Source organism: Mycosarcoma maydis, chromosome 8, assembly GCF_000328475.2.
Source record: "Mycosarcoma maydis chromosome 8, whole genome shotgun sequence".
In the NCBI taxonomy this organism is placed as follows: domain Eukaryota; kingdom Fungi; phylum Basidiomycota; class Ustilaginomycetes; order Ustilaginales; genus Mycosarcoma; species Mycosarcoma maydis.
The window spans coordinates 573,719-594,813 of record NC_026485.1 but is presented as its reverse complement, the minus strand read 5'-3'; the positions used below and the strand labels follow the sequence as shown (position 1 = coordinate 594,813).

Here is a 21,095-nt window from a genome sequence, read left to right as displayed (position 1 = left end):
ACAAGGAGCCAGGCGAGGAGAGAGCCAAGATGCTCAGTTTGGATAGAGTGAGATGATCGAGGGGGCAAAGGCAGCCGAGGATCAGGTGAAGCAACAAGGTTGAGCAACAAATGGTTGGGCAGAAAGACCTCTCGAGTTCGATCAAGAGCAGATGACTTTGGGCGTGACGAATGAGCCAAAGGAAGATGGATGGATGCAGATGTCAGGGAATGACAAGCAGACGATGGACGAGCTGGAGAGAGTCGCGCCAAAGGAAGGCCAAAGGAGGGCAGTCAAACGAGAAGGAGGAGAGCGAGAAAGAGAGAGAGAGAGATGAACTGAGCGATGCAGGAAGGAGAATGGAATAGATGAAGGCGGATATACAGGCGCAGGTGAAGGCAAAGGTCAAGGTGAGTGTGATGACGATGATGATAGGTCGAGCTTGATGCCAAGAGAGAGTGACAAAGGCGTGAGCGTGAGTGTGAGCGTGAGTGAGGTGTTGAGCGTCACAGTTGTGAGTGACTGCCCAAAAGACGCCCAAGTGCAGCCAGTCGGCCTATATTATTCAATCACGAATATCACAGACACGCACACCCACAAAGGGGCTTTGCAGCATGCAGTCTCACTCCAGCGCTCTGGAAGGCGCAACCTGCAACCTGCAACATGCAACCCTGAAGCGTGAACCGTGAAGCGTGAATCGTGAAGCGTGAACCTGCAAGCGAGTCCAGAGTCGCGGTGTGAGTGCGAGTGTGAGAATCCAACTGTGTTTGCGCCGGAAAAATCACGAATTTCAATCGTGAATCAGGAATAAGTCACAGAGTTAGGGAAAAGTCACGAGTCTTGAGTCGTCAGTCGTTAGTCGTGAGTGTAGCGCCAGTAATCAAGAAGCCAGCCAAAATCAGCGCCTGTACATGGTTACCATGCACAATCAAGACTCTTGACTTGACGAACGATTCACGATTCGGCCAACGCTAAAACTCACAACTGTGATACTTGTATGCGACGAAAAGATTCAATGGGGCACGATTCTGTGATTCACGATTGTAAATCCACTCGTGATTCACGATTGCTCAGGAACCTACCACCAACACCAGCAACACTCACGACTCGCTTTGCGTGTTTCAGCTCGGCAATCGTGAATCACGAATCACGAATCACGAACCACAAATGTGGAAACCCAGATTTGCTTGATGTTGGCCTTGCTCTTGCTGTCGTGGAGGGTGAGATCAGCATGAGGAAACGAATCGTGAAGCGCGTTTTGCTTGCTCACTACCGTGCACGAATCAACTCGAGTGTCGAATCGAGATGGCAACTCCGCAATCAAACAAACGCTGACTAACTTGACAACACTTAGGACATAAACGGAAGAGCAGTCACTGTGAGATGTCGCTTGTGCCAAAGATGGGCGAGCACAAGATCGGATGAGTGCCAGTGGCAACCCAAATCAAGAGTTCGAGACTCGAACCGTGCCGTCGAGCCGATCGAGCGTCCAGTTGCGGGGCAGAAGGTCCGTGGCCCTTGTGCATGGACCGCTATCTCTAGCAGCTTTTCCAGCCTCGATCAATCATCACGATCAAACGTTGCTTAGCTGCCGTCGGTCAGCACTCGGTCGTCCGAGCAAACCTAAAGGCGAAGTACAGTACACGGGCCGCCTGACAAATTACGAATGTGCACGCTCCCAAAGCACAGGTTGCTGCTGCATCTCGCGAGGGAACAAAGAAGCCAACCCAATGTTGAGCTGAGCTTACGCCGACTGGTCCTCGTCCACGCTCGCTGCCAGAAAGCCTGTCTATGAGTGTCAAAGCTATCCCAACCAACGCACCGACACGAGTCGATGGCGCTTCTTCACACAAGGCGTTCGCTCCTTTCACCTCCATCGACTTGAAGCTCAAGCTTTCTTGCCCTTTCAGCGCCAAACAGGCAACTCGCTTATCATTCACGATTCTTGACGGTTTATGAAAAGAAAACTCGCAAGCAAAAAGGGCAATGAAAATTCCATCTTTATTGATCCGAAGAATGATCTGCAGGGTCCGCATCCTCCCTCTCTATAATCACACCTGCGCAACAAAATCACGAGTTGCGTGTTGGCAGCGTGTGATTACAAAGAGGTTGATTGCTTTCCTCGTCATCACAACGTTCCTACACACTCATCTTAAAACACAACATAACTTATTGTATGTCCTGTGTACAGTACACTTCAAAAAGAGACCATCGTAATCACTGGAGCTCATCCATACTCTGTCGCCTCAGGTCAATGGCGTGAGATTGTAGGAGCAAGTGCAGGAAGAAAAATACGCCTGGACAACGGATATGGCTGCAATACTTGGAAGCTTGACAGGTAGCAATAGCCTATGGTCGGGTTCCAGCTGCCTGGTTCAGCACTCTCAACAGCGGCATAAGGTGTTGATCGACAGCAACATGGTCTTCCGCGTTGATGTAGCCGGCGCCGTAATACTCGATGGTGTTCTTTGCCTTCAGCGTCTCGGGCACGCCGAAAAACATGTAGTAGCGTTTGTTTTCGAGTACAGTCCCTTTGAGCTTCTTGTTTGGCTCCCTGTTGTTATTGTCTGTCATGTAGATCTCGAGCTTGGTTTTCCCGTCTGCTGCGGTGGTGCTGAAAAGAGGAAGACGACGACTACGTTTGTGCATCGGCCACATGGCCCAGTAGTTTTGGGGTTTCACAAAGTGGAAAACGCGCTCGTCAACCGTACGCAGCTTGCCGCCAAACAACTGCAAGCTTATGTCTTGGATGAGCTTCTCGCTCGGCGTAAAGTATAACGAGCCCGACAATTTAATATCGCTCCCCAATGGCTCCGTATAGGGAATCTTTCCCAGCGAACTTGGCTCGCGCAACCTACCCACACCTCCTCGATTACGACGGCGTTTCGGTCGAGCAACTTGAGAGCCTTCCTCAGTAGGCTTTTGCTGACCTGAGATCGCACTGGACCCGTCTTGGACTGACTCAAGATTCTTGACTACGTTCGCTGAGGTGCCGGCTTCGCCGCCTGTAGATCGCGCGCTCGGAAGAGGTACTTCACCATCTGAATCCCTCAGAGCATTTTGAAGGAATTCGAGTTCTTCCGCATTAAGTTTCACTGGTGTAGACGAGTATTCGTGCGGCGAGAATGAATAGGGACGAGTGAGAGCATGATTCCATGGCTGAAAGGGCTGGTCGTCATTGGCATGTCGTCCCCAGTACTGGGAGCCGTGTGTCTGATCATTATTGACATAGCCGGGCCAGGCTTCGCTTGTTGAAGTGCCGGCTTGAGCGCCAGAACGATGCTGCTCACTGTCTGAATCCATCAGAGCATCATGAAGAAACTCGAGGTCTTCCGGTTTCAGCTCGGGAGGCGTATACGAGTAGTCGTGTGTCGAGAACGAATATGGCGGCGTCAGCGCATGATCCCATGACTGAGAGGGCTGGGCATCATTGGCGTGCCCTCCCCAGAACTGGGAGTTGGGTGCGTTTGCAGGCGACCAATTGTTGGCGGCTGGGTGCTGCGGTCCAACGCTTGATTGAGAGGAACCTGACCACGGACCTTGATGTTGACTCGGCGAGATGGGGCTTTGCTGCGGAGACCATCCGTGTAGGTAGTGTTGCCAGTCGGTTTCACGATCACCCGGGCCGGCTGGGGCAGCCTGAGCGACATGAAAGGCTAGATACAAGACAGGAAGCAAGAGTAGGCAACACATCGAAACGTCGACGCGACTTCAGCGACTTGGGCTTGTCAAAGGAGGTGGCCGAATGAGGAGGGTGGACGAAGGCTATCACTGATACTTTCTTAGTATATTGTAGCGCAAATTTGCATGAATGAAGAACACTCAGATAAACAGCCTCGAATCAAGGTCATGAAGCGCGGCTGATCTTGCTTCAATGGGGTGGGACCCGTTGATATGAATCATTCCTCATTCTTGTCGCTTTCTTGCAACCCGATCAGGCTTGCTCGCGAAGCTACTGAATTCGGTGGGACTGGGATACTCGCCTCACTACATTGACTGCAACTGCTGCACGTGTTCATGAAGAGATGTGAAGGAAGAACGACGTATGAGACAGATTTGGCGAGAGGACAAGTTGAGTCAATCAATCCACGAAACATATCCCACCTCTTCATCGACCAGCTCCTACACGCAAGTCAACGACATGTATCTTTTAACGCGCTCAAACACGCTTGGCGATGCCCGTGCGGTCCGCTACCTCGGCATATCCAACTTTCCAGTTATACACTTGCTTTCGTTTGGCGCCGACATCCTAGACGAAGGGGGCTCACCTGACCCTTTGGATTCACTTGCGTACGGTACTATTTGTTGATCCTTTGATTGTGATTGACTCTTCTCGTCTCAACATGACGTTGCCAATTTGCCATTTTCTTGCAGTCGCTAGGTAAGCTTCAGCCTTGTGACCATGGCATAAAGCGTTTACTGAGCTGTAAATCTTTGCCACCTCGAGGCCGTCTTACTATTCGCCTCCACGCTCACTCAGTCCCTTTCCGGTGGGCTTGGACCATGATCGAGCTCGGGAGCTCACAGGTTTGGCAGCAATCTTGCATTTTCTCATCATCCAGCGCGTATGTCGCTAACACGGGATAGCGACAATCACATCTTACCATCTGTCCTTTCATCACTGAAAATAATCGTGAATTGATCTAAATGCGGTGAGAAGTGGAAGCAATCTGGATTTGAGCGACAGGTCTGATCCGCGCACTCCGTCGAACAGCTCCGCTTTCAGAAGAGGACGATCTAAGCCACCTGACTGTTCAATACTTTGGGAGCTAAGCAGCTTGCATAACCTACAATCGAGTCTCGGCTGCAGCTTTCAATTCATCCAGCAATGGCTCAAGGTGTCGGTCGACAGCAGGATGGTCTTCCGCGTTGATGTAGCCGGCGCCGTAATACTCGATGGTGTTCTTTGCCTTCAGCGTCTCGGGCACGCCGAAAAACATGTAGTAGCGTTTGTTTTCGAGTACGGTCCCTTTAAGCCTCTTGCTTTGACCGAAAGTGTGATGGTCCGTCATGTGTATGTTGAGCTTGGTCCTTCCGCCTGTTGCGGTTGTGCTGAAAAGAGAAAGACGACGACTGCGCCTATACATCGGCCACTTTCTGTAGTAGTCGTTCATATGAAAATAGGAAAAGAGACGCTCATCAACCACGCGCAGTTTGCCAGCAAAAATTCGAGAGCTTATGTCCTGGATGAGCTTCTCGCTAGGTTTGAAAACGATCGCCGCCGATAGTTCGCCATCCTTTCTCAGTGGCTCCACATAAGGAATCATTCGCAACGATTCTGGCTCGGCTGCCCAACCCACTCTTCTTCGCCTGTTAGCACGTTTCTGACGTTCAACTTGAGAGTCTTCCCCGACAACCTTTGGTTGCACTGAGCTCGCACTCGCTTCGCGTTGGCCCAATCCAAGAGGATCAACTACATTCGCTGCAACACTGTCTCCGACAAACCTGGATTCACCGCCTGGGCGAGGTGCATCGGTGTCTGAATCCCTCAGAGCATCATGAAGAAACTCGAGGTCTTCCGGTTTCAGCTCGGGAGGCGTATACGAGTAGTCGTGTGTCGAGAACGAATATGGCGGCGTCAGCGCATGATCCCATGACTGAGAGGGCTGGGCATCATTGGCGTGCCCTCCCCAGAACTGGGAGTTGGGTGCGTTTGCAGGCGACCAATTGTTGGCGGCTGGGTGCTGCGGTCCAACGCTTGATTGAGAGGAACCTGACCACGGACCTTGATGTTGACTCGGCGAGATGGGGCTTTGCTGCGGAGACCATCCGTGTAGGTAGTGTTGCCAGTCGGTTTCACGATCACCCGGGCCGGCTGGGGCAGCCTGAGCGACATGAAAGGCTAGATACAAGACAGGAAGCAAGAGTAGGCAACACATCGAAACGTCGACGCGACTTCAGCGACTTGGGCTTGTCAAAGGAGGTGGCCGAATGAGGAGGGTGAACTAAGCTGACAGAGCCAGGCTACCGTTGATACTATATTACCACAGGAGACAAAGAGTTCTCATTATACTCGAAAGAACTGCACACATGATTCTAATTTGTACTGTATGAAGGACATGCAGTTCGATGGAAGTTGCACCAACGCGGTGGCGACACGTTGATACCTTGCAACGCTTAATCATCACAGCACTGCATCCACATCAGGCTTCTCTCGTTCTGATGAGGCTAGATTACTGGCTGCATCTCCATTCTTTTGACAGTCGTGAGTAAAACAGGCTCATGAAATTGTGCGCCAATCGTGAATCATGATTTGATGAAAAAAAAGAAAGACCTGATTATACATCGTAAACACATGCAACGGCATTGATCACATATTCGCACACTGCAGGAGAGCAGGGTCAGATGCAAAGGAATGTGTATTGATGTGCTGTGAGGAAGGATCGACAGACGGATCGACGTTCTTATGCGATGTGGCGTAGACGTGAAGAGACTTTTCGCAGGCGAGTCAAAAAATATGCTAGCAGGTAAAGGCGACGACAACGAGGTATTGCAAGACGTCGATGTGTGAAAAGAACACTTAGAAGCCATCAAGCGCAGAGAGACAGCTGGTATCGGCATCACCGAAGCTTTCGCCGAACAACTTCTTCTGCCTTCCTTTCGCCTGGTCTCGCTCCCACTCGCGATCACGTTCGCGCTCCAATTCACGCTCCCTGCGGATCTTTTTCTTGAGACGCTCCTTTTCGCGCTTCTTGTCGCACGTACACACCATCGGCGTGTTGATCGTCAACAGGTGCGGCGATTCGGAGCTGCTCTCGGCGGGCGAGTTTGAGGACTCGCGATCGTGCTGAGAGGTTATGGCCACCAATCCAGGCACCAAAGCCGATCCATCGCGTGAATCGGAACGCGACGTGTTCGACGATCTTTCTTCCACGCTCAGCGAGCGTACGCTGGCGCGTAATTGTGTAAGAGGCGAATGTGGGCGGCCATCCTCCTCTTCCACCTCTGACACCTCGGTAGAGCTCACGAAAACCATATTGGCATCGTCGTGCTCCTGTAGCTGAGACATTGTGATCGACGTAACAGGACTCGCCTTGCCTATTGCATCCTCTTCCGCGTCCGTGATTTGCGCTGATCCGCCAGAGGACATCGGCGCCGAGGACTCGGAGCTTGATTCCTTAATGCGCTGGCGGAGCGTGCGACAATACCTGCACTTGGTTGACTTCTTCTTGGCGTGGCCATCCCGACTGAGCGAGCGCATTCGGAGCACGTGTGCATCGTCCTCGTCCAGATTGTCCATGTCAAGTGTATCATCATCGCGACCAAAGCTTAAACGCATCCTAGGAGAGATGTAGTCATTGTGATGAAAACTAGGTCGACGAGACGAGTCTGGCGTCGTGGCCTCGGATGCCGACACATCTCCGCTCGAGATACCACCGTGCGACTGGGCAGAAGACACGGCCGCGACCGCCACGTGCTTGCGGTCCCAGCTTAAGGTGTTGACAGTCTCGACCGAAGACGAAAATTTTGCGTCATCTGCGAAACCACTGTTCTTGGGTGTGATGATCTCGTGATCAAGATCGTCTGAAGACTCGACAGAGACGTTTGCGTGGTCGAAGGCGCCATTTCGAAGCGCAGGTGCGACATTGACGTGCTTGAGATTGCGTGCCTCGAGCAAGCTTGTACTCGACCCAGATGCGGCGAGCGGGCCTGCTTTGTGGTAGAAGCCGTCAGCGCTCACTTGCTCAAACGAACTCAGATCAGGGCTTGTACAATTGCTGCTGATCCAGCTCGTCTCGTTGCAAGGTGAATCGGTTCCATCCCCATCACCATCGCTGCTCAGGCTGCTCCATGGATCCACCAAGGAACACCGCGAAGACAGAGGCGACGCGGAAATGCCGAGCAGACCAGACCAACTAGGAGACGATGCCGAACCATTCGCATGCGTGTATGCGGGAGGATGGAGGCTGGAGATGCGCACGGCTTCCTTGTTGGCCATCCTCCTCTCAAGGCCCATGCGCCGCGGTGCCGATAATGCAACTGTCTCGGGAAGCTTGACGGAAACAGCGGCAAGAGGATTGGCAGACGTCGGGCTGCTAAGACCATTGTTGCTGATAGACACTGGCTCTGCCATACAAAGGTCATGGTCCGGAGCGGCGAGATTTGGTACTGGCGCGTCTTGCAGTATTTCCATGGAGCCAAGTGCATTCTCGCTTCGAAGAGTTGCCTGGCTGCTCGACAGATCATCTTGACGGCTGCTGCCATGCAAAGAAGTGTCAAAGTAGCCAACGCTCGTAAATGCGCCAATGGATTTGTGCAGACTAGGGCTGGGCATGGGTGTGGCATCGGGCGAATAACTGCGCAAAGCCGGTGGTGTAGTCTCGGGGCTTGACACAATGTGCTTAGGCGTGGCTGACTGCTCTGACGGCATGGCAACAGCGGTAGTCTTGGTCGCAAGGCTGTTCTGGAGCCCGCCAAATGAACGGAAGCCATGCACCGGTAAGCTCACCTTTTGAGAGGAAGATTGCGGCTCAAGCTCTTGCGTGTCCGCGTCTGCACCTCCGTTGAGAGCAGAAGCATGTTGCAAGGAGGATAAGGCAGAAAAGTGGAGCGATTTGCCGCTAGCCATGAGGCCAGACTGCTGCTGTCGAGGCTGATAGCCAACCGAAGCGATGACAGTACCGTTTTTGATGCACGCCCAATTCTCGAGCGAAGGGTCGTGGAAGAAGCCGACGTCGGGTGCAGGCTCGTCGGCAGGCTCGAGGGGGGCAGAGCCATCGTCCGCGGCAGAGGCGTCATCGTCGTTGCTTTCGTCTCCATTGTACGACGTGGAACGAGGCGGAAGGCTCATGTCAAACTCAGAACCACCCTGAGTGCATTTGATGGGACGACGGTCGTACGACTCGCCCGAAAGCACGAAAAACTCCTCTGGCGGAGCTTCGTCAAAGTGTACATGACGAGAACTGGACTGAAGTACCAGGTTTCGAGGAGCGGCAAATGAGGTCGGCAAAGGATTGGAAGCGACGCGGTCCTGACTGTGATTGCTGTGACGACGAGCTGAGGCTACATCGGTGATGATGCTTGGGATGGGAACTGAGGCCTGTCGTTTGAGGCACGGTGCGCGCACGCAGGTGCTTGTGCGGGCTGGGATGAGATGATGCCGAACACGATCCGTCTTGGGTGAGAGCTGAGCTGCTTCAACTGCGGGCAACTCGCTTTCAGTATCGATGGGCAAAAGAACCATGGTGGCGGTTGTGTCAATGTGAAGCTCCTGAGGAGCTGCACGGGGAAGCGATGTCATTTTGGTGTTGGTGACGGATGGAAAGCGAAGGAATAGGCGGAGCCAAGCCACTGTTCGGCAAGCGGATATCCCGTGGTGTTATGGGCTCGTGAGAAGCGCAACTGAGATGCGGTGGAGGAAGGTCTCAACAACGAAGCGAGCGCATCTTGATGCCTGAGATCGTTTGTTGAGCGAGGGCAGCGTAGTTTTGAGGGGGTGATCAGCTTCGGAGCAGGTGAAGTGGGTAGCTGCGGAGAAAGAGGCGAAAGAGCGGGAATGTGCAAACTGAATGCGACTGGTGCGAGTTTGAGATGCTATACACAACGATGCAGTGAAAGGAACAGAAAACGTACAAAGCCTTGAGAGGCAGCGACTCTAAGCCCTGATCACAGAGAGTCAAGCATGGCGGAGCAGTGGCAAGCTTCCCAAATGAAACAACAAAGGAAACGCAAAGAGGCGGAAGTGATGAAGCAAGCTGATGCGTGAGGAGGCGATCGATTGATAAAAGTCGGAGCGGTGTTGCAAGAAGCGACACTTGAATGGCTGCGTGGCTGCCTGCCCGCTACGGCGAAGCTTGATGTTGGGCGTCTCGATGTTGAAAGTGATGTCGGAAGCTAGGGGCGCCCAGGCGATGATGATGAGCGAGAAAAGGTGAGGGAGAATTGCGAGGGCGATCTGGGGCGCAGGACCAAAAGGCGCGGGGCACAGGTTAAGTTAAGGCCACAGGCAGTCCCGACGTTGACGGGACACAGCAGACAGCCTGGAGCAGTCACGAGTCGTGAGTTGTGAGTGAATATTTTTATTGTTTCAAATTTCATTCACGATTCACCCTTTCCAGGCCGAGGCCCTATGCCGCAAGTCACGTGGAATTAGTTTCGGGGTCATCATGGGACAAACATGCAACCGGCGTGAGGCTTGCGGTTTGGGGACATTCGTGATTTACGATGCACGATTCACGATTCACGATTCACGATTCACGATTCGTGATATCTGATTGGAGCAGGTGCAGTCCAAGCGATCTAACAAGGAGTTTATGCCTCACCCCTTACCTCTCACGCCTCGCCGCACGCATCCACAGTCCACGATCGTGCATAGCAGATTTGTAGAGTCGTGTGTTGAGGTAAAGACGTTCACAGTTTCATGATTCACAAAGCTAACACGAATCGTGAATCACATTAACATCGTTAAGTAGCAGATAATCGTAATTGTGAATCTGTGATTTGGTTTAAGTACGTGCGAAAACACATAAGTTACACACTATCAACATCACAAACACGGCCTTTGTGACACGCAATGGCTACCACGACGGCAAAATTCACAGATTTGATATCTGTAGCCTATTGATGTGGACAGAGATTGACCTCGATCTTGATCTTGACCTGGTCAACTTTTGTGGTCCTCTTACTTGTGCTTATCTTGAACCTTCATGAGTGTGGCAAGGTGGCAGAAGGAGGGTGACATGCCCTAGGTGCGCTGAACTCTCCACCGCGGCCACACGTGACACCACGCAGTGCGTGTGTTACTTTCGCTTCCTTTGAGATCTTTCTTGGAAGAACAAGCTCAAGTTGAGGTTCACAGACCCAAAAACCAAAAAAAAAAAAAAATCGTGAATGAAAGGCGGCGTGTGCATGCGTGTGTATTGCATGACGATCATTTCAACGCTCGTCTTGAATCGTTTGAGTACGAAGCGGCATGGCAGCTCGCACTCCGAAAGAGACTGTGCAACTCACTAGAGCCCGTCTTCGGAAGATCCGTCTGCGACTCTGCTGCCCACCTGTAGTTTAGCGTCGTGATCCTCGACATTGTCTCACGACCAAGACGACGACAACAACAACAACAACGACAACGTTTCGGCTCAAGTCGGAACCTTGCCGCTCTGCTTTAAAGGTCATCATGTCCGATTCGATTTACGCCCCACATAATAAGCACAAGCTCGAGGCAGCGCGAGCCGCTGATGCTGCCGCCGATGATGCCGCCACCGTCAGCGCCCTCGTCGAGCCGACCGACTCCACTGCGCAGGCAAGTCACGCTGCGGAGCAAACCATTGATGCGCATCAGCAAGCAGGTGACGTCGAACCTGAACGATGCCATCCTCACCTCACTCGCCCCTTGCTCTACCTTAGCGGTGTCGATGCCACCATGACTGACAAGGAGCTCGCCGGCCTTGTCTTTGATCAAGTACTCCCCGTCCGGCTCAAAATTGACCGCACCGTGGGCGAGGGCCAGACAGCCAGCGGCACCGTCGAGTTCCAGACGCTGGATAAGGCCGAGAAGGCTTATGCTACCGTTCGTCCTCCGATCCAGCTGCGCATCAACCAGGACGCCTCCATCAGAGAGCCGCACCCCTCGGCCAAACCACGTCTTGTCAAGCAGCTGCCACCTACATCGGACGACGCGTTCGTATACGACCTCTTCCGTCCTTTCGGTCCGCTCCGACGAGCTCAGTGTCTGCTCACCAATCCAGCCGGCATTCACACCGGCTTCAAGGGTATGGCCGTGCTTGAATTCTACTCTGAACAAGACGCCCAGCGTGCCGAATCCGAGATGCACTGCAGCGAAGTCGGCGGCAAGTCGATCTCTGTTGCCATTGATACCGCTACGCGCAAGGTCAGCGCTGCTGCAGCCGAGTTCCGTCCCTCGGCTGCTGCATTCGTTCCAGCGGGCAGCATGAGTCCGTCAGCTCCGTCCTTTGACCCTTACCCTGCTGGCTCTCGTTCCGTTTCGACAGGCTCAGCCGCTTCCATCTACGCAACTTCTGGCGCCGCTCCGACTCACGATACCCGCAACGGTGCTCAGAAGGGAGCGCGTGTTCCGCTCCAGTATTCGAGCCAAGCATCTACGTATGTCGACCCTTGCAACCTCTTCATCAAGAACCTCGACCCCAACATGGAATCCAATGACCTCTTCGACACCTTCAAAAGGTTTGGCCACATCGTCTCTGCACGCGTCATGCGCGACGATAACGGCAAGAGCAGAGAATTTGGGTTTGTCAGCTTCACCACTCCTGACGAAGCGCAACAAGCTCTACAAGCAATGGACAATGCCAAACTTGGCACCAAAAAGATCATTGTCCGTCTGCACGAGCCCAAGACGATGCGTCAGGAGAAGCTCGCAGCGCGTTACAACGCTGCCAATGCCGATAACAGTGACATGAGCAGCAACAGTCCGCCCACAGAGGCTCGCAAAGCCGACAAGCGTCAAAGCAGAAGCTACTTCAAAGCAGGTGTGCCTTCGGATGCCAGCGGTCTTGTAGACGAAGAGCAATTGCGCTCGCTCAGCACTGTCGTGAGAAACGAGCTCTTGTCTGGCGAATTTACACGAAGAATCCCCAAGGTTTCCTCGGTCACCGAGGCGCAGTTGGACGACGTTGTAGGCGAGCTGCTCAGTCTCAAGCTTGCTGATGCCGTCGAGGCGCTCAATAACCCAATTTCGCTTATTCAAAGGATCAGCGATGCTCGCGAGCAGCTTGCACAGAAGTCTGCCTCCACTCTGACGGCTCCGAGTCCGGCGCCACTGTCTGCTGAACACCCAGCTATGCTCGGTATTCAGGCTCAGCGTAGCGTATCAAGCGCATCTTCGACCGGCGAAGGAGGTGCGTCGGTCAAGGAGAGGGAGAGGCTACTCAAGGCTGTCATCTCCGTCACCGAAAGTGGTGCCCCCGTTGAGGACATCACCGACATGATCGCAAGCCTGCCAAAGAAGGATCGTGCCCTTGCGCTCTTCAATCCAGAGTTTCTCAAGCAAAAAGTGGACGAAGCCAAGGACATTCTCGACATCACCGACGAAAGTGGCGAAGATCTTTCGCCTCCTCGTGCTTCCAGTGGGAGCGCTCCGGTGCCATTGTCAGTGCAGACGCCTGCTTCTGCTATTTTCAAAGATGCCAGCAACGGCCAGAGCTCCATCTCGCCTGGCGCTGCTGAGGCTTACACATTATCCACGCTTGCTGCGCTTCCTGCAGCCGAGATTGTGCGCTTGGCCAACTCCCAATCCAGCTCCGGTCTGCCTCTCCCTAAAGCGGATCCAGCGACGGTCAAGGCAACCGACGATTTCATCGACTCGCTTCAGGGCAAAGCAGCGCACGATCAGAAGCAGAAGCTGGGTGATCAGCTCTTCAAAAAGATCCGTACGTTCGGCGTCAAAGGCGCACCCAAGCTCACCATCCACTTGTTGGATTCCGAAGACTTGCGGGCGCTGGCGCATCTCATGAACTCGTACGAGGACGTGCTCAAGGAAAAAGTTCAGCACAAGGTTGCTGCAGGTCTGAACAAGTGAGAATCACGAATGTGCACATTGTCACTAGGGCGTGCGTGGTAATGACACCTTCCGCGTAGTTGGTTCGTGTTAACAAGCGTTATATAAAGGTCGAACTGGCGGCCGCTGTGGTCCCTAGATCTCTCTGTTCTCCGAGTGACAACCAGACATATGTTCCACTGCTACCGTTGTAGGATTGTACCAAGGATGTGGAGCTGAGGTAAAGTGCGGCTATACACACGCTTAATGTGCGGTGCAGCAAGTCGTGATTGGGCTACACACGTGGTCGCGGCGGATGAGCAAGCTCCGAATCACGAATCAGAATGTCGCAATTTGTGCGCGCGAATCACGATTGCGGTTTTCACGTTTTTTGACAGGCGGCCAAGCAGCCACGAGATTCACGATTATCTGATTTGGTCAGCATAGACGGCATGGTATGTCTTTCAACGGACAGGTTTCGAGTGTAGCATTTCAGCGCTTGTTCGAGTTTACGTCGATCAACACGCACGCTCTCCACTGTTATCGATGGTCCAAACTAGTTCTGAGGTTCTCTGAGCTGACTGGTCGACATCGTAGCGGGGTTCCGAAGGAAAGACTTGGTCTCACGGCACAAACACAAGCGAAGCCATGTTGCAAGGTCGCGCGAGCGAGCAGGGATCCACCACGCAACCACTGCTGACCACCACAAACGACGACTACCACCATCACGAGACAGACGCCTTGATCACGCCGCTCGACATGGTTCGGCATGAAAACGTCTCGCGCCATGCGGTGGGCGTGCAAGTTTCCGCGTTGCTCTTTGTCGTCGTTGTATGGAGCATTGTTTTCTCCACTATGTCGATCCTTTCGCTGCCACTCTTCGGCTATCATCCATTGATCCAGTCTTTCACCATACTGCTTCTGCTGCAGGCGATTGTAGTACTGCAGCGGACGACGCCATCACAACCAGCGGCGAAAAAATCGGCGTTCACAGCACACCAGTGGATCAACCTCATTCTCGTACTCCCACTCTTCACCGCGGGCGCAAGCATCATGTGGTACCTGCACGATCAACCAGCCTCGGCACACTTCATATCGTACCATGGGATTCTCGGTACCGCCGTCGTAATCGCAGCGTGGGTACAGGCCGCCTTCGGTGCCGCAAGCGTCTGGTGGAAGGGAAAGCTAGTGGGTGGAGAGAACAAAGGTAAGGCGCTTTGGAAGTGGCATAGATTGTCTGGCTATGTACTCATTGCGCTGTTTCTCTTGACGGCTGTGTTGGGTGTGGTCGAGACTACGTGGGGGAAGCGGAATGCCCGGCCGATCCAGAAGGGCGTGACGGTGGTGACGTTAAGTTTGGCGGCATTTGCGATGCTCATCCGCGTGCAAAAGAGCAAACTGCCAAAGCTGTAGTCTTCCAACCGCGCTTAGGTGTAATTCTACCATATTCTTGGACCGTGTCTATGCTTGCCGTGCAATAAACTCTGCAATTGTCAACTATGACCAAGATCATACCTGCTGCAAACGTTGTCCGGCTTTATCAAGATGCGTCTGAATCGACTCAGCAGCTCGTCAAGCTCACGACTAATCTGCTTCGTTTCAAAGCATGAAGGCTTGAACAAGAATGCAGGACCATGTCGGCCTCCTCAACTCTCCCCAACCTTGCCACTATCCCGCAAAAGGCTGGTCAAAGACCGAGAGCCAGTGCCTGACGTCAAAGAAATGACTACAACAACAGCAAGCTTCCACAGAAGCATGCATGGACGCTGACAAGCCTCCGCTGGGTCAACAAGTGCCACAAAGCGAAAGACGGGGGTTATTAAGGTGTGAATTGAAGGGCGCGTGCAGTTTAGGCATACATATTCAATTGAAAAAAGGGGGCCCGACAAGCATATGTTCGCGAATAGATGAGGTAGGGATGGAGGGTATCAATACGCCATAGTATAAAGAGAATCCTCACTGCCTGGCACCCCACAGGTGAGCCAAGTCAAAGAGGGGAATGTTAAAGGGAAAGTCGGTGGCGGCGAGACACAGATGAAGCAGAATGTAGAAGCCACCCATGCAAGCAGTGAAACCACAAGCACCGGCGGCGGTGATCAGGTTGGCACCGGCTGCGAGGGAGCTTTCGCCGAATTTGAGGTAGGCAGCGCCGAGGGTGGTGAATGTGAGGGCGACAAAGAACAAGATCCAGACGAGGACCACGTTGGTTCGGAAGGCAGCGAGGGTGAGGAAGTAGGTATACACGGCCCAAAAAATGAGGTAGTAGCCGAAGGGGACGTAGTATGCAGCTGGGCTTCCACCTTCGCCCGAGAGAAGTGTGGCCTGGGAGGCGAAGCGTGGGTCCAAGTAGCCCGCCAGGGTAAGCCAGAAGGTGCCGAAGGAAGCGAAGACGAGGAAAGGGAAGGTGTTGCCGATGACAAACTCAAGCAAGCCAGCAATGATCATGGCCATACCGCCCATGAAGTAGAAGGCTCCGATGAGAGCTAGCAGCGAGTTGGAAGTGGCCCCACGCCAGCCCATCAAGCAGCAAGAAGTGGGCATTAGGGTGAGGAGGAAAGAGACGATGCCAAAAGAGGTTGGGTTGCCGAATGTCTTTACCAGGCCCATCTGGCTTCTGGACTTGATGCTGGGTTGCAGGTACAGCTCCTCGAACTGCTGTGGGGTCAGAGTGACCGAGATCTGACGACCGAGGTCATGGCCATTGGAGCCATCGGCCTGCTGGTAGGCAGGGTGTTCGTTCGAGGCAATCTCGGATTCCTTGGTGGTCATCGTGACGAGTCTCTATTATGCAGGAGGGGGTCAAGTTGAGGTATGTTTGAGTGCCAGACAAGTTACACGCGGGGGTCAATCTTGCGGTGCAGGGGCAGTTTGGTGTCTCGCACCGACCAGAACTGCTGATGCTTATATAGCATCACCCTCAAAACAACATCCAAACATCTTGAGCCGCGAAATGAGCGGTCAAGAGTGTGGAATGGGAGCGCCAAAAAACAGCCAAGCGGCAGGTGGCGTGGTCACGAGAGAGAAAGAATTTAGGCGATCGCTGGCAACGTCGAGACAACGAATCTGGGTCAGAGTCAGATGGTCATGCAGAAGCGTCTGTCCAAGTCTTGACAGGGCTTTTGATGTGCAGTTATCCGTGACTGTCGGTCCAATAGTAATCACTGTAGCTCTGCACACTGCTATGAAAGCGCAAAAAAACTTGTACTCGGTCCATCACATAAGCTTGTGCTGCAACCGAAGCTCTCAATCGGCTTGACCTGATTCAAGAACGCCAGCACCGGAAGAACCAATCGTGAATCTTGAATCCAGGTGTTGAATCAGATGGACAACGCGCAAATAGCGAAGGATTTTGAGGTGTAGCAAGGCTTGCCTTGCTATTTTCTCTGGCTTGTCGTAGCACCAAGCGAGGCGAGGCAAGACGTGGTCGAATGCCGCAAATGGTCTAAGCGGGCGCTAAATTATTCGAAAGGCTAAGAGTGAAGACATGTCATTGCGCTTAGAGAAAAATGGGTGAGGAAACGTCAGTGACTGCGAAGAGGTCAGCTGGCTTGGAGGATTGTGAGCGAGAGCTGACAATGGAAGCGGCATGTGCAGAGTTGGAAACCAAGTCGCAACTGTGAGTATCACACGGACCCACTCGTTGCAACGGGAAGAGAGAAACAGTCGCAATCCACAATCGTGAATCACCACTTTAAACATGACTGCGGCAAAGCGCATAAGTACCGCACGAAGGGTCTAACGGCTCTTCTTGTTTTGCCACGCACGCCACACGCTTTTAACGCAGGAGCAGTCATGAGTTTTGTTCTCAGTTACTCTCCTGTATTTTTTTTAATGTGTTTAGCCAAGAGAAAGCAGTGGCTGTAGCTGTAACACCGAGTCGCAAAGCGTGAACATGATACCCCCACTCTGGGTCAACTGCTGGGCATCTCGTCATTCACACCTCGAACCCTTTCTCTCTCATCCCTGTCAGGAGTGCAAATCAGCGATGAGACCAAGATGCTGTGATTAACGCTTTCCAATTGGACCGAAATGAGGAGGTTTTCTGGATGTAGCCTGCTATAGCTCACGCAGAAGCCACTGCGGGAGGTTGCCGACGACAGTTTACGTTCCTCCACCAGAATGCAGTCCGCAATTGCTAGCGGCACGCTGCCACACCAGCACAGTCGAGCTTCCACTGGATTGGCTGCCGCACCGTCTTACAAAGGGGTGATTGGAATCTTTCGAACCGGTCGACATTCTCTTGCGCAGGTCAAACAAAACACAGCGATTGCAACTTGATCATCCCTTGCATTCACGATTGACGCATTGGAAAGAGACCAGCACAGAGTGCTGAATCAGCTCGACTCGGAATGTGCGACACCGTAACGATGGACATCTGTCGAGCTTATTGAGCAGCGTGAAGATGTTTGTCGGAATGATCCGAGCATCGTCCGCGTTGCCTCTTGTCGCTTGTCTATTCGCCCCAAACATCAGCGAGCAAGCTGATGTCAAAGCACCATGACTTGTCACACGAAGGAGTTTGCGTTGTTGGGACCACCACAGCCTTCTCTTTCACTCGTGACTCTATCCCTTTAGGCATTCCTCGCCATTTCAACTTGAGAATCTGTAACTAAGAGCCTCGTATTGAAATCGTCATCTTTGCGACTCTTTACCCCGCATTTTCTGTTTACCCGAACCGCCTTTCGCATAATTCACGATTATCTACCGCTGATACTGTATACGCACGCGCCACTCATGGTTTTGTCACTACATACCCTGTCAATGCTGCATTCAGTCAAGGTTCTTTCAAAGACACACCAAGGGTGGAAGGTCGCACGCTCCCCCAAGAGCATGCATACATGTCCAGCCGACGAGCTCTACTTCTCTGGGCTGAACCACGAATTCTGCGTCAAGACGAGCGTGCATCTCATGTAAAGAATGTGTCGTCAATTACCAACAAGTGCTTGTCAGAGAGACCCACCCTCTCCGTCGGAGTCATCGCAGAGACAGACCACTCTTGCGCACAAGACAAATCACAGGCTTTCTACTTTGCCTCTTGTGTTTCGGGACGACTTTCACACGAGCGAGGGTAGTAGAAACATCTAAAACAAGCTGTTGATCTCAGCAGCGATCTGAGCGATCCTCTGCTCCTTACCCAACTTCGACCCCACGAGCCTCTGAATCCATGCTCTCGCTTGCTCCAACGCATTCCGGTTCAAGCTTGCGCCGGACGACGAGCAGAGCAAATTGCCAAACGCCACCAGGATCCTGTACACCGCCTCGCTCTCTTCGCTCTCCACCGCCAGCACCTCGTTGATCAATCCCAGCGTGATCCCTGCAGCACTGTTCTTCCCCATCCCATCCACCATCTGTGCCGTAGCGTTGTACACCACGGTAGCAAAAGCGATACGTCCATTTTTGGTCATCTTGGCATAGTGCGTTTCGCCCAGACTACCCAGCAAGCTGACACCGTTCACTTCCAGCTCCCCGAGCGCTTGCGGGTCGTTCCACAGGTTCGCGATTGTTCGCAATGCGAGCATCGAGTTGACGTCTCGACTCTTGGCCTCTCCCGTGCCGGCTACGGGCCAGTCCGAGGCCCATGACGACGCTTGGAATGCCTCTCTCGCAATTTCCAGAGGTGGAGTGGTGGTGCCTGCTGCTGCAGCACAGCGAATCAGATCCAGAGCGGGTAGACGAGAGCTGGCGCTCCACGAACTGACTGCTTTGAGTAGAGCATCAACATTGAGGTTGCCAGCTGAAGAACCAGCCTCAAGCTGTGCGATCAGTTGATCGATCTGACCCAATTCGGACTCCGACAGCTTGACCGACTCTTGCTCGTTGACCTGCGAGAGCTTAGTTTTGATTGCGGAGAAATTCGCGGATTTGAAAGCCAAGAATGCGCGTTGGGGTAGGATCCTACTCGATGGTGCTGAGGCTGCGGCATTTGCTATTGATGGAGCAGAGCTGGTATACGGATCGACATTTCTTGCGCCCGTGTAGGTGCCGCTATCACCTGTCCCTGATAGAGCACCTTGCGCAGCGCTTGATTCACCGGCCGCTCCACCACCACCCGGAGCCGATCCAGAAGGCTGGTATCTGCTAGCACCCGTGTACGGATCCGTGTACTGTGGCCCGCCCAGATTGACACCGGACGTGTTCTTGTCAATGAATTGCACCACTTGATCAATGTACTGCTGCGGCAAATCGTTCTTCTCCAAAAACTTCTGCGCAGCCGCATAAGGATTCTCATTCAGGTTGAACGGAAGCTTGAGCGGTGGAACGCCATCTGCAATATCGACGTCAAATACGTAATCGTACTCTTTACCCTCGTAGAGCTTCTTTTGGCCCGATCCGACACCGCCAACCACTTCGCCAATTTTGACCCATTGCTGCGAAGAGGTACTCCACTGATGCGCCTCGACCACTTCGCTGTTCTTGACCATCTTAACCTGGCCTTCCTTGCTGCCTGGCTGCGCAAGCGCCTCAGGCCCGGGTAGGTCGTCCTTCTTGATGTCTCCCACCTGTGTCTGGTTGAGCGCTTGCGTCGATATGGCGTGATCGTATGCTTTGAGTGTTGCTTCGTCCGCGACAAGTGCTGCATCTCGGGTAAACACACGAGCTACTCCATCTGAGGAACCTGCAACAATGTCTCCGTTTGGAAGTGCAGAGACAGACCACACCGAGATGGCGGGCAGCGTGATGCTCTGTTCCAGTGCACCGTCGCGCCAAATACGCACACTGCGATCTTCACCTGAGCTTACGAGCTCGCCTTTACCTCCCGGAATGGTTTCTACGCTGTAGACGAAGCTCGTGTGTCCCGATAAGGTCTGCACCGGCTGAATCGGCGCGCTGCCCGCAGACGTCGAGGCATCTTGCAGAGAATAGATGTTAATATTGCCATCGTTACCGCAGCTAGCAAACGACTCTCCTCCTTCGAGAAGCGTTAATCCACGCACAGCGTCCGTGTGGCCCCCGAATATGGCGAGCGGCTTGGAAGAGTTTGAGATAGACCACAATCGAATCGTCTTGTCCGCCGAAGCTGTCAGTACGCGATCATGGTCGACAGCAACAACGGCCCACACTGACTGCTCGTGACCTTTGAGCGTAGCTACACACTCCCAGTTCCTCCAGATCTTGGCAGTCTTGTCCCAGCTGCCACTGACCAGGTACTGGCCGTGTGGACCCGCATCGAGGGCACAGACGTTTTCTGTATGACCTATCAACGTACGCGATGGTTGCGGCTCGCTCGTCTTTGGATCGAGCTGCACCGAGATTCGGTCTCCTTCCGAGAGGAGCTGATATGCATAGATGATCTTATCTTGACCGGCAGTGATGGCATAGGGAGATTCGGACCGAATCAAGGTGCACGCGTTGACGAATCCTTCGTGGTTACCCAGATCTAGGATAGAAACGAATTGATTGGTGAAGGTGCGCTGCCAAACAATCGCTCGTCGATCTCTCGATCCGGTAAGCACGAGATCACCGCGACAGTCTTTGCTCACCTCTGAGCTGCTGGCTGAGACGCAGCGGACATCAGCTCCATGTTGCTCCAAGGTAGCAGAAAGCTTGTACGTCGCCACCATGTTGGACACTGTCAGTGATCCCTGATGGTAGTTGAAAAAGCTCACCGCCTCAATCTTGCTGCCGAGTTGTGTTTCGATATCAAAAGTCAACAGTTTTGCACCTC

The 21,095-nt window shown here is 53.2% G+C and overlaps 7 protein-coding genes across 7 annotated transcripts; 2 read left to right on the top strand and 5 right to left on the bottom strand.

The window, feature by feature from the left end:
- Positions 1–2,328: 2,328 nt before the first annotated feature.
- UMAG_03314 (effector family protein Eff1-4) lies at positions 2,329–3,672 on the bottom strand (the record flags this gene model as incomplete). The annotated part of the gene is made up of 1 exon (XM_011391417.1): positions 2,329–3,672. One exon carries the CDS (start codon positions 3,670–3,672, stop codon positions 2,329–2,331), a length of 1,344 nt encoding a protein of 447 aa, XP_011389719.1.
- A 1,094-nt stretch (positions 3,673–4,766) lies between these two features.
- UMAG_03313 (effector family protein Eff1-3) lies at positions 4,767–5,858 on the bottom strand (the record flags this gene model as incomplete). The annotated part of the gene is made up of 1 exon (XM_011391416.1): positions 4,767–5,858. The coding sequence occupies one exon, from the start codon at positions 5,856–5,858 to the stop codon at positions 4,767–4,769; it is 1,092 nt and encodes a 363-aa protein (XP_011389718.1).
- A 641-nt stretch (positions 5,859–6,499) lies between these two features.
- UMAG_03312 (uncharacterized protein) lies at positions 6,500–9,220 on the bottom strand (the record flags this gene model as incomplete). The annotated part of the gene is made up of 1 exon (XM_011391415.1): positions 6,500–9,220. One exon carries the CDS (start codon positions 9,218–9,220, stop codon positions 6,500–6,502), a length of 2,721 nt encoding a protein of 906 aa, XP_011389717.1.
- Positions 9,221–11,092: 1,872 nt separating this feature from the next.
- UMAG_10836 (protein mediates microtubule-dependent mRNA transport) lies at positions 11,093–13,471 on the top strand (the record flags this gene model as incomplete). The annotated part of the gene is made up of 1 exon (XM_011391518.1): positions 11,093–13,471. One exon carries the CDS (start codon positions 11,093–11,095, stop codon positions 13,469–13,471), a length of 2,379 nt encoding a protein of 792 aa, XP_011389820.1.
- Positions 13,472–14,077: 606 nt separating this feature from the next.
- Positions 14,078–14,842, top strand: UMAG_10835 (uncharacterized protein; the record flags this gene model as incomplete). The annotated part of the gene is made up of 1 exon (XM_011391517.1): positions 14,078–14,842. The coding sequence occupies one exon, from the start codon at positions 14,078–14,080 to the stop codon at positions 14,840–14,842; it is 765 nt and encodes a 254-aa protein (XP_011389819.1).
- A 543-nt stretch (positions 14,843–15,385) lies between these two features.
- UMAG_03310 (uncharacterized protein) lies at positions 15,386–16,198 on the bottom strand (the record flags this gene model as incomplete). Its single annotated transcript, XM_011391414.1, has 1 exon — positions 15,386–16,198. The coding sequence occupies one exon, from the start codon at positions 16,196–16,198 to the stop codon at positions 15,386–15,388; it is 813 nt and encodes a 270-aa protein (XP_011389716.1).
- A 2,312-nt stretch (positions 16,199–18,510) lies between these two features.
- UMAG_03309 (uncharacterized protein) lies at positions 18,511–20,991 on the bottom strand (the record flags this gene model as incomplete). Its single annotated transcript, XM_011391413.1, has 1 exon — positions 18,511–20,991. The coding sequence occupies one exon, from the start codon at positions 20,989–20,991 to the stop codon at positions 18,511–18,513; it is 2,481 nt and encodes an 826-aa protein (XP_011389715.1).
- Between the last annotated feature and the right edge of the window lie 104 nt (positions 20,992–21,095).